Raw genomic sequence first — 13,118 nt, forward strand, 5'->3', positions numbered from 1 at the left:
ATAATTTAGTATTCTTTGGAGCTTACCGTTGCCGGGGCAGCAAAACACAATTATCAAAATCAGATGCGAATCGTAGAGCCCTAGTCATGCTTTTTATGCTGGGTAATCAATATTCCCAGGAGATTTTTGTTGCAGTCCCCTATTAGCGGCGGCACACCAGAGTGAAACTTCACCAAAACTTGAATTTAGACCTTGGGTTGCAATCCTCTTTCTATTTTTTCTCAAAAATCTAGAAAAACGTTGCCTTTGAAAATTAGAATATTTCCAAGCGCTGATAAGTAAAAAACATTTTGCCTTACCTCACATACTAACCTGCAGCTGAGTGTATGGCGTAGAAATCTATGGTAATGTGGGAGAACGCTTGCAAGCGATATATATCGAAGGTGAGATTGTCATGGAGCCAGATATCGATTATGTTCACAGTGATAATGAGTATAATGGGCGGGGGCACTACGACTGTAGTGCAGGACAAGACGTTGAGAATGTGGGTTTCGCGGGAGGCGTGCCAGAGATAAATCCCTGCAGTCGCGCAATCCTCTGTGTCCTCGGTGGCTCAGATGGAGCCGGCACGGTAGCTCAGCGTGTTCGGTCAGAGAGCTGGTTGGCCTCTGTAATAAAAAAAAAACTGAGTGAAACGATCAACAAAACGAACTTAACCGGATGTCATGTGACGTCCGCAACGAACAAACACAACGACCAACAACGAACAAAATGGAAAAAAAAAGATGCATAGAGCGTCTGCCATGTAAGCAGGAGATCGCGGGTTCGAGTCCCGGTCGGGGCACACATTTTCATCTGTCCCCGTTGACGTATGTCAACGCCTATAAGCAGCTAATGGTGTTCATTTCATTGTAATTTGATAATAGCTACGATGATAAAAAATGAGCTACATGGACTTTGTTTATAGCGTTGCCAAGAAAAACGACCAGAGATAAATGTCATCCTATGATTAGATGTATAGTAATTTCACTTACCTTGATCGTCATTGATATTTTCATCTTAGACAATTCGGCCTGATTTGTATGCATCTGGTACGAGTCCTTTCTTTCCATAAACAGGACAGACTCTAGCTATGACTCATAAAAGAAATTGGTCCAGTGTCACTAAGTTGTTTTATACCACGTAATTGCAGACTGTGGAAGTAGGCATATTGACAGACGTACGGTTCGTTACGCCATGTGAGACGAGCAGTATTCGAAGCACTACTTCCTTCCCTCATATCTATTACACTAGCACCAATAAACATTGGATTGTCAACGAATTTCTATCGGGATCAGTCGCAAGACTCTACCAAACTCATAATATAAGAATCTTTGCCGCTGATGACGTGGCGACTCTCACAATCGATATCTGTCTCCGTGACAGTCGCCCCATCGATACATATCGCCTGCAAGTGATCTTCCAGATTACCAAATCTAGCAATGGCAAACTCGCGAATTCTAATATTTATTAACAAATGAAAATGTTAATTAACAAAGATATCGAATCATAATTTTTTAATAAAAATATCACCTTTCTGTTTTCAGTTACTAATCACAATATATTAAATACCACTACCAAAATCCAAACTATCAAAAATCGAAAATCAAATAATTTTTCGTTTCTAGAGATCGAGCCTTATTTTTGACACGTATAACATTTTCAGTTAACAGTAATGAATTTCACCTATCTGCGTCAAATTTTAATTTATTTTCATAAGACCGGCAATCAAAAATACAATGCTGCAATTTTTATTAAGATTTTGTGTTCAATATTTGTATTTAAGGTTTCCATTTGTTAGTAAACACAAAATTTTAAAAAAATATAAAAGAACGTTACTGCTAGTGAGATTTGAAACAGAGACAATAGGATCAGTCACTTCCGCGCTATGCACTCGGACATCTGCGACAACCTTAATGAGGTCACTCAACAGCACTTGGAAATCTTCTAATTTTTAAAGGCGATAGTTTCGTTTTTCCCCTTAATTTCGTCATACTGCTTTATTAAATTTATATCCGGGTACTGATATAGGGCCAACCTGTAAGGCTACTTGTAAAATCGTAGCATGCCGCATGTGCCAAAGTCAATGAAGTTAATGTCAAACACGTCCATTCACTCGACAATGTGCCTTGTAACGATCACTCAAGAAACCTCTCAAAATTCACATAGCACTGCTTTATTTTTTATCAGAACGTTCAGTACATTACCCCAGTGGCGCATAGCGCCATCTGCAGTGGACAGCTGTCGATGGTCGCTACTTTGGCCTTTTCAGTCTGTCCTGAGGCTGCATATTCGCACAGTCCACTGCAGCGGGCATTCCCTACCGGAGTCGTGACCAGCACGCATTTGCAGCCTTACGACTGTTTGGAAACGCCAGAGAAATTGCCATTAACAGCTATCCACTGAAGTGAAAATGTTGCGTCACAGGGCATGGGAGCGATGGACGGCGGGCGGGATCGTGGCTGACTTCGCACTCAGACGATGCAGCCACCGGTGGCCGGCGCGATCATCATGGTGGAGACCTCTAGCGGCTGCGGCGCGGACTCTGTGTGCTGCTGTTGCTGTTGCTGCTGTTGCTGCTGCTCCCGCGGCTGCTGTTGGCGTGGGGAGGGCGTGGCCGGTACAGAGGGCGACGGTTGCGCCTGCTGCTGGTGCTGCATGTCACTCGCCACGGAGTTCCATGGCTGCACGCTGCCGCTGCCCAGCCCCATGAAGATGATGCCGGTGAACGTCAGCACCAGCGCTGACACCCCAAACACCATCCGCCAAGAGCCAGGTAGCTGCCAACAACACCATCCACCTCCACAGCAACAGCGTAAACAAATACTGAGCAAAACGTTGGGGCTCTGAGCCACATCATTTTGTAAAAGTACGCTGATGTCCACTAGAAGCTAACGCCATGAACACAGCATGCAACAAGCGTAAATTTCTCGTGAAAAGTATAATACATGCCATTACAGTAGAGCGTCGATTATCCGTACGTCGGTCAACCGAACGACCGCTTAACCGAACTGTGTACTAGAGTTGTGGCGATTCGTGAATGAGTCGTTCATTTGAACGACTCTACATAAAGAATCGTAAGAATCGAATCGTCATACGGACGAATCGTCGTTCAAAAGAATCGTAAGAACGATTACGTGTTTCCGAGTCGTGACGATTCCAATTTCCAACGATTCATCGAGCAATAGCACTTGGATTATGTATTATATTTCGCGTATCTCGAAAACGGCCCTAACTATTTGGATGAAATTTTGTATTTAGACTGGTTTTTGCTTTTTGAGTTCACCTACATAGTTCCATTCTTTCGTAAAAAGTCAATTTTACAATATATATATTCTACATAGTTCCATTCGTAAAAACGCAATTTTATATTATAAAAACGCTATTTCACATGATTTTATAATGCCATCTAGTAAAACTTTGTTAGTACGTATTGAATGTAGTTAAGGTTTTGGTTTTCATGTCTATCTGTATATAGGTGTCTTTCCTTACAGCATGCGATTTTACACAAAAGAGTTTTTTAAACAAAAACGCGAATTTCGTGTTTCTTGGGAACGGCTTTAATAGTTTGGATGAAATTTTATATTTAGATACGGATTTTGATTTTTAAGTTTATCTATATTGGCGTGTTTCCTGAAAAACTCGATTTTACGCAATAAGTATTTTATATCGCAATTTCGTAAATATTTGTTACTGTTGGATGTTACAGTAGAGGTGTATCAAAATTTTGTGAGATGGCGGTATAACATTATCCGAATACGAACACGTTGGACTTACCGTACATCCAATAGTAACAATCATCCTAGATATGTTTTAGGTTAGACATGGTGTGCTTTCATCAATTAAGGCATTACACGTATAAATCGAGAATCACACTTGTAACGTCATATGCATGTTTACTTATAAATAAACTATTTCTGGCATATCTCGTCATGACACAGTTCGATTCTAACCCCATTGACAATTTCAGACATGTCCTGCCATCTGTGAGTAAGATGTAGGACTTTTTGCATTCCGTAAGAATCGTGCCATTGCAGACTAGAATGAATCGTGAAAGAATCGTGAACGAATCGTGGGAATCGATTCGCTATGTGAGATTGAATCGTAGGAATCGAATCGGGAAAAAGAATCGTGTTGCCCAACTCTACTGTGTACTCGCTCGCACCAGTTACTCTCCCACCCTACCGTCCATCATCCCTCTCACTCCCAAACCAAGTTTCCCACAGTAGTCGCAGCACTGGGCCACCGCTGGCGGAACATTGCTTCCAATGGGGCCTTCACAAGGCGCTGCTGACCGGCCAAGCCGCCAGTCGCTCTGTTTCAACAATCAGCACACTTCTGTCGGCTTGGTACCGGCAGTAGCAGTAACGGCAGTATCAAACCTGTTCACAGCAACAGCTGCGCCAGCTTAGAGTTGCGGCGTGCCGCTCCGCGCAGTTCGACGGATTGCGCGCCCCCAAGAAGAGCTTCTCACGGTGCAAACAGTCGCCTTCTGTTCTCTGTTACGACCACAGAAAGTGAAGATGAAAAGTATACCAACAGCTTCTGAGGCGTTCACTTGTTTAGATACTGCCTTGCGATGGTTTGAAGCCCAAGATGAAAGTGACCAGTTTCAGATATCTGTAATGAAAAACGTACGTCACTTAGCTGCTCGTAAGCGTGTAGGCTTGCTTAGTCAGACCAAAATAAAGAATTTTTTTAAACGTTAATTTTGTATACTGTGTGTATTGTTCATGCAAAATGCGTATTTAATATGTATATATCACTTCGGATAATCGACGCTCTACTGTACATGCAAATGGTAGCTGTACAAACTAATTAGGAGTAACACTTTTTCCATTCTCCATGTAAGGAAACATTACACAGAGGTCCCAGCAATCACATTTTAATGTTGTCTGTTTGTGAGAATCTCACACAGCAGCACTCATCAGCATTCGAAAGGGGAAAGTCTGTGACCTGTTCAGACTGCAGCTTTCCCTTCCGTGATATTGCTGCACATTGTTTGGAATCACACAGCTGTCTTGCAAAAATGGAATCGATGGGTTCAGGAGGGTCATACACGATGTCATGTAGGATCTCAGTGGACCCATTTGGCTAGTGCTGTAGGGGACAGACAAATTGTTCGCTCGACCAAGCAGAATTTTACAGCCACGTAAGGTGTCTTGAGCCAAGAAATGGGAAGAACAGCACCCGCACGACAAGCACGATAGCATCTGGAGCACCATGGACTATTATAATGGCGACAACTGTTGTAGCTGCACTTGACGTGGCAGCACTGATGAATTCATGGGGGCTGTACTCAGCTTAACCCTACGTGACTAGCGCCTGAGAGGCACACAAAATTATTTGTTCGTCAGTGAAGGAACATACAGCCACCTTAGGCATCTTAAACCAAAATGTGGGCTTGTTTGCAGCAAGACAGATATTTACACAGAAAGTGTGATGATGTCTAGAGTACCTCAGACTGTTACTGCTGTGCTCATTGATGAGGTTGCCCTTGATGCAGCAGCAGAGAGGGGTACACTGATAGTGGTGCAACAGCTCCACATCATCTTTTCAGACTGATTCTAGTTCTGCGTACTCATACATCTACATCTACATACATGCTCCACAAGTCACTGCACGATGAGTGGCGGAGGGTACGCTGTACCACTACATGTCGTTTCCTGTCCCGTTCCACTCGCAGACAGAGGATGGAGAAATGACTATCTGTATAGTTCCATATGAACCCTAATTTCTGGTGTCTAACCTTCGTAGTCCCTGCGCGAAATGTATGTTGGCAGCAGTAGAATCGTTCTGTAATCAGCTTCAAATACTGGTTCTCAGTAGTGTATTTCGAAATGAATGTCTTCTTCCCTCCAAGGATTCCCACTTAAGTTCCCAAGGCATATCCGTAAGACTTGCATCCTGATCAAACCTACCAGTAAGAAATGTAGCGGCTCGCCTCTGAACTGCTTTGATATCTTCTTTCAGTCTAACCTGGTGCGGATCCCAACACTCACGTCGCACTGGTGTCCTACATCCAGTCTCCTTTATAGATGAACCACACTTTCCTAAAATTCTCCTAGTAAATCGAAGTCGACCATTCACTTCCCCTACCACAATCCTCACATGCTCGCCGAGTGGGGTGGCGATGTGGTTACCACACTGGACTCGCATTCGGGAGATTGACGGTTTAAACCTGCGTCCGGACATGCTGATTTAGGTTTTCCGTGATTCCCCTAAATCGCTTTAGGCAAATGTTGGGATGGTTCCTTTGAAAGGCTATGGACAATTTCCTTCCCCATCCTTCCCTAATCCGATGGGACCGATGACCTCGCGGTTTAATCCCCTCCCCCAAGTCAACCAACCAACTAACCCTCACATCCTCGTTACATTTCATATTGCTTCCCAGCATTACTCCCAGATATTTAAACGGCATGATTGTGTCAAGCAGGACACTGCTAATGCTGTATCCAAACGCTAGGGTTTTTTTCCTACTCATCTGCATTAAGTTACACTTCCCTACATTTACAGCCAGCTGCCATTCATCACACCAACTAGAAATTGTGTCCAGGTCATCTTGTATGACCCTACAGCCACTGATCTTCGACACCTTCCTGTACATCACAGCATCATCAGCGAACAACCATAGATTGCTGCCCATCGTGTCCGCCAAATGATTTATGTATACACAAAATAGCAACGGTTGTATCACACTTCCCTGGTCACTCCTAATGTTATCCCTGTCTCCGATGAAGACTCGCAGTCGAGGACAACACACTGGGTTCTATTACTTAAGTAATCTTCGAGCCAGTCACATATCTGGGAGACTGCTCCATATGCTCGTACCTCGTTAACAGTCTACAGTGGGGTACTACTCCATACGGTCGTATCTTCGTTAACTGTCTGCAGTGGGGTACCGTGTCGAATGCTTTTTCGGAAATTTAGAAATATGGAATCTGCCTGTTACCCTTCATCCATAATTCGCAGTATATCATGTGAGAAAAGCGAAAGCTGCGTTTCGTACGAACGATTCTTTCTAAAATATGACATGAGCTTTTCGGTCTCTAGGTAATTTAGTATATTCGACCTCAGAATATACAGGGTGATTCAAAAAGTATTCCACAACTTTAGGAATTTAAAACTCTGCAACGACAAAAGGCAGAGCTAAGCACTATCTGTCCGCGAATTAAGGGAGCTATAAAGTTTCATTTAGTTGTACATTTGTTCGCTTGAGGCGCTGTTGACTAGGCGTCAGCGTCACCTTTCTTCGAAGGTGCTACTGTAACTGGACTACAGTATCTGGAGATGTTAGAGAATTGGCTGTTCTCTCAGCTCGAACAAGAAGCACAACAATTCATATTTCAGCAGGATGGAGCGCCACCACATTGGCACTTATCTGTCCGTAACTACCTGAACGTCAACTACCCGAGGCGATGGATCGGCCGCCAGGCAGCCCGTGACAGAGCACTTTATTACTGGCCTCCAAGAAGCCCTGATCTTACCCCCTGCGATTTTTTCTTATGGGGGTATGTTAAGGATATGGTGTTTCGGCCACCTCTCCCAGCCACCATTGATGATTTGAAACGAGAAATAACAGCAGCTATCCAAACTGTTACGCCTGATATGCTACAGAGAGTGTGGAACGAGTTGGAGTATCGGGTTGATATTGCTCGAGTGTCTGGAGGGGGCCATATTGAACATCTCTGAACTTGTATTTGAGTGAAAAAAAACCTTTTTAAATACTCTTTGTAATGATGTATAACAGAAGGTTATATTGTGTTTCTTTCACTAAATACACATTTTTAAAGTTGTGGTATTCTTTTTGAATCACCCTGTACTTTAGAATTCTGCAGCAAACCGATGCTAAGGCTATTGGTCTGTAATTCTGCGGGTCCCTACTTTTACCCTTCTCATATACAGGAGTCACCTGCGCTTTTTTCCGGTCGCTTGCCACTTTGCGCTGTTCGAGAGATTCGCGATAAATGCAAACTAAGGGTCGAATGAAATAGATGAAATAGAGTACTCTTTTAAAACTGAATTGGGAGTCCATCCAGGCCTGGCAATTTATTTATTTTCAATTCTTTCAGTTGTGTCTCTACGCTAGGGATGCTTGTTACTATGTCATCCATACGGGATTCAGTGCGATGATCAAACGACGGTACGTTTGTAACAGTCTCTTCCGTGATCGATTTCTTAAACTTGAAATTTAACGCTTCGGCTTTCCTTTCTCTATCTTCTACTGCAAAACCAGACTGGTCAACGAGTGACTGGATGGAAGCCTTAGACCCGCTTAGCGATTTTACGTAGAACCAGGAGCAACAAGGTATATGTATCCATGTTTGGAGGCTCTGGAAAGAACAAACGTTGCCAGATTGTGTACATTATCACACCTGACATTACCTTGCGCAAACAATTAGCTAAGGTCCACATAGCCAGCGATTTGGACTCAGGGGCTATAATTGTGAGCCTTTAATGCGGGTGATCGTGTCCTATCACTGAAATCTGCAGGTGGTTACCTTCCAACAGGATATCGCAAGACAATACGTCGCCAGAGATGTCCTTATCTACCTCGCTACAGAGGGTGTTCTACTGTTCCCTTAGCCAGCAAGAAAGTTCTCCGTATCTCTCACACTGAAGATATACAGGGTGTTAAATGTATGGGTGCAGGTATTTTTATCGACAACTGAAGAAAGTGTACTGAACAACATCACATCTACAGCATACATGTGGTAAGAGCAAGCCATTAATGTTTATATTCCCCTGGGTATTAGGTCAGGTGTTGAAGTGTGGATGCAAGGGCGCAAAACGGTTAGTCTGTACTGACAGGCGTAGTCCACTTAATGGTGCAGTTACGGCTGTGCACAAGAATCAGGTAGTAAATTATGTGACGTGTCTTTTGGCAGAATGTTAGATGCACAAAAAAACCAATACGCCAATGTATGTACATATTAAGGAACCAATGATCACAACAGCTGCACTTATACTCCTAAGATCCTATATAGTAACATTTTGCTGAGAGACTGGCACATATCAGTTATCCAAGCATAGCACGTTTCGAGGAGCAGCCAGCTTAGAGGCATGTAGTTGCCGGAGGTGACTGCTGTGTATACTAAAATTTGCTCACTATACATCCCAAATCATCCACAAATGTTATCATGCATACTTCCCACTGTACTGTCTATGTACAAAAATTAAAATTTCTTTACTTTCTATCCCCGCTGGTGCTGCAGTTTTTACTGTCGACAGCGTGCGGAGGGTGCCTAAATAGGCTATGAATAAGGGCAGACAAAATCAAGACGAACGTGATATTGAATGGTAGATAGGATAATAGCAATTTTGGTATCAAAACTGGGAATTACGCAGCTATAGAAGAAACGAAAGCATTATTCTATCCAGGAAGTAAGACAAAACACAATTCATTTATTTTTATTTATTTAATTTAGCCTGGTTAGAGCATTCAGACCCTGTTTTACCGAGCGTGGTGGCGCAGTGGTTAGAACACTGGACTCGCATTCGGGAGGACGACGGTTCAATCCCGTCTCCGGCCATCCTGATTTAGGTTTTCCGTGATTTCCTTAAATCGCTTCAGGCAAATGCCGGGATGGTTCCTTTGAAAGGGCACGGCCGATTTCCTTCCCCATCCTTCCCTCACCCGAGCTTGCGCTCCGTCTCTAATGACCTCGTTGTCGACGGGACGTTAAACACTAATCTCCTCCTCCTCCTCCCTGTCTTATTTCTAAACAGATACTCTGCATATTTTACAGTACATATATTTCGCTAGGCATGTTATATCATGATTAGAAATTAAAGTTTACAATATATGAGATAAAAAAAACATACACACAGATTCATAATCGTACGTGATAAGTACAGCAATAGTTTTCTTCATTTCCGAAAAGCATTTGACATGGTGTGCCACTGCAGAATGTTGACAAAGGTACGAGCATATGGAATAGGTTCCAGGATATGAGAGTGGCTCACAGACTTCTCAGTAATAGAATCCAGTGCACTGTCCTCGACGCAGAATGTTCAGGAGAGACAAGAGTATGGTCAGGAATGCTCCACTAAAGTGTGATAGGACCGCTATAAATTTCTGTATACATAAGAGATATAGCTCACAGCGTGGGCAGCAGTCTGCGGTTGTTTGCTGATGATGCTATGGTGTACGGGAAGGAGTTATGGTTGACTGACTGTAGGAGGATACAAGATGACTCAGACAAAATTCCTAGTTGGTGTTTAAACATCTGGGAGTAACGATGCAAAGCGATATGAAACGGGACGAGCATGTATGGATTGTAGTAGGGGAGGCGAATGGTTGACTACAGTTCATTGGGAGAATTTTAGGGAAGTATAGTTCATCTGTAAAGGAGACACACAAAGGACTCTAGTGCAACCTATTCTTGAGTACTGCTCAGGTGTTTGGGATCTGCACCAGGTCGGACTAAAGGAAGACATCGAATCAAATCAGAGGCGGGCTGCTAGATTTATTGCTGGTAGGTCCGAACGACATGTAAGTATTACGGGGATACTCGTATGGGAATTTCTGGAGGAAGGCGATGTTCTTTTCGAGGAACACTGTTGAGAAAATTTGGAGAACTAAGATTTGAAGCTAACTGCAGAACGATTCTACAACTGCCAACGTACATTTCACGAAAGCACTACGAAGGTAATATGAGAGAAATTAAGAAAAGATGAAAGGCGTACAGACAGTCGTTTTTCCCTCGCTCTATTGGCATATGGAACAGGAAGGAAATGACTAGTATTGGTACAGGGTACCCTCCGCCACGGCAGTGCTTGTTCCATGTTTTATGCAGTTTGTTTGATGGGATAGACAGCAGATGTTGTTCGAATGGAGATATTGTAATGATCAGAGTGCTTTTCGTCAATATATATGAAGGTAAAAAAATTCCCTTTTCTTTTTATTATTTCAGTGTCTTAAATAATGCGTCATTACAGGTTCAGTCAACAAAGCATCTGGCTTGTGTTCTTGTATTAGAGTGTAATTCTGGTTTCCTTACGCAGTTATAGTATTTCTATTTTTTTAATTACTTCAGTATAAATGGTATTTAAAATTTCTTGTCTTATTGAAGAAGAACCGTACCAGATGTGTACGTTGAATCACACTTCCACACACACAACAATTGCACTTGTGTTTTGGTTTCGTAGGTTTTATAGTTGCTGGGGACTTAATTAAATAATTGTGTTAACGGAAATTTTCTTTCATTCTTTGTTGTTATTCTATGCAGTCAGATTGCGTACTTAAACTAGTCAGGGCCAACCGTTTACGAGACTTCGTAATCGGACAGACAACTACTAAAAATTAAAAAAATATTTGCATTAAAAATTAATTAAGCCTCCATGCACATGGCGACCGCTGCTTCGGATCGTCCCTTGGAATTCTTCTGATTGTAAAAACAGTAGACAGTAGTATTGTTGTAGTAATTTGTAGTTTAGTAATTATAGTCTATATTGCATGTGTAGATTTGGTAATTGTCATTCTTCTAATGGTATTTTTTGCAGAATTTAATTTTTGTTGTCTTGTACACGGGTTTGACAATTTTGTGCAGTTAGGAAGATTTCAATTGTTCGTTAATCGTGTTTGAGGGAAGCATTTCGTGTGAATGATATTGTTGATGATAAAGTGTCATTGTGTGTAATTTTCATATAGTGACGAGTTTTGTATATTTTGTAAATGATTACGCGATCGATGAAAAAGGCAAAAATGATGGATAGTCAGAATGACGAAATTGTTGACATGGCGAACTCGCCAACACAGGACAACAGTATGATGAATAATGAAGTTGAAAACAATTTAATAAGTCGGGAAAATAGTCCGGAACCAATTCAAATTTTTTCACAATCAAAAAATTTTCAGAATACGAGATTAACGACAGAAGATTCTGGGATAGTATCGAACACTGATAGCTTTACTGCTATGACGAAGGAAGTTAGTTTTACGGGAAATGTTAGGGGCGAAACGAATTTCGAAAAAGGTAATATGGAGCAGTTGATGAGTGCAATATTAAATTTTCGATCTGAATTTAAAACAGAGATAGGAACAATTAAAACTGAGATAGGAACAATTAAAACTGAGATGGAAGCAATGGCAACAGAGTTAAGCTCACGAATAGGGACATGTTTCAAAATCATGAAAGATGAATCAAACAAAGAAATTAGAGAAGAAGTGCAACCAATTTTGATTGCTCACAATAATAGTTTAATTTCAATAGAAATTAGACAAGAGGAACAGGATAGAGAACAGGAAGCAAGAGATCGCGTGATAGTACAGAAATTTTCAGACTTAAATGTACAACGTGCACACGATAAGGAAGAAATATTTGAGAGAATCGAGGAACCAGTACCAAATGACAAAATAAATAACCTAACACAACAATATGAACAGTTAACTACTAAATGTGACAATACCGAAACCCGAGTCACGACACTTACGGAAGACGTAAATAAACAGAAAGAAAAAATAGGTTACTCATCGGAAAGAGTTGAGGAGATTTCAGATAAACTGACAAGTCTTAGTTTAAATGGGGACAGAGATTCAGATGATACAGCTCCATTACCATGTGCAGAAACCGAAGAGTACCAGAACATAAATAAGCATGTTGAAAATCAGAGAAAATTCAATGAGCCCGTCAAAAGGGAATTTGAGGCATTACAAAAGCAAGTCAAACAAATTGAAGGCGAAATCGTAGGAAAAGACAGCAAAAGATATTTAGAATCACAGATAGCAGAGGGGTTTGAAGAAAGTAATTAGTTTCATTTACGGGATGCAACAAGAGAGCGCCAGGCACGTGAACTTGACAATAATCGACATTCGGACTGGAACAGTCGTGGTAGGTCTTTGTCGCCACGAGGCGAAAACTTTGACTATAAACACTTTTTGATTGTTCGGAAATTTAAGATCTTTCGCAATTCTAAGAACGACATACATCCATGTTCATGGCTAGATCAATTTATGTACGCATTTCCACGAAACTGGCCACTAAGTCACAAACTGGAAATTATGTGCGGCTATTAAAGTCCTCAGGGGATTCACTACACTAAGTGAATATGTGCCGTAGCGTTCACAGGGCCCCGAGCTGTAGTGGTGCTATTTCCCTTTTAGGTTTCTGCACCGCTGCCTACTCTTCTACTATTCT

At 41.9% G+C, this 13,118-nt stretch overlaps 1 protein-coding gene across 1 annotated transcript in view; it reads right to left on the minus strand.

Annotated features, from left to right (window-relative positions):
• Positions 1–843: 843 nt before the first annotated feature.
• LOC124594558 (uncharacterized transporter slc-17.2-like) overlaps positions 844–13,118 on the minus strand; it is a 210,195-nt gene continuing 197,920 nt past the window's right edge. Inside the window, exon 6 of the mRNA XM_047132930.1 lies at positions 844–2,759. Within this exon, the coding sequence (XP_046988886.1) occupies positions 2,454–2,759 (306 nt within the window). The 3' untranslated portion in view covers positions 844–2,453. The remainder of the gene's footprint in view (positions 2,760–13,118) is intronic.

The sequence above is a fragment of the Schistocerca americana genome, chromosome 2 (assembly GCF_021461395.2).
Source record: "Schistocerca americana isolate TAMUIC-IGC-003095 chromosome 2, iqSchAmer2.1, whole genome shotgun sequence".
NCBI classification, from domain to species: domain Eukaryota; kingdom Metazoa; phylum Arthropoda; class Insecta; order Orthoptera; family Acrididae; genus Schistocerca; species Schistocerca americana.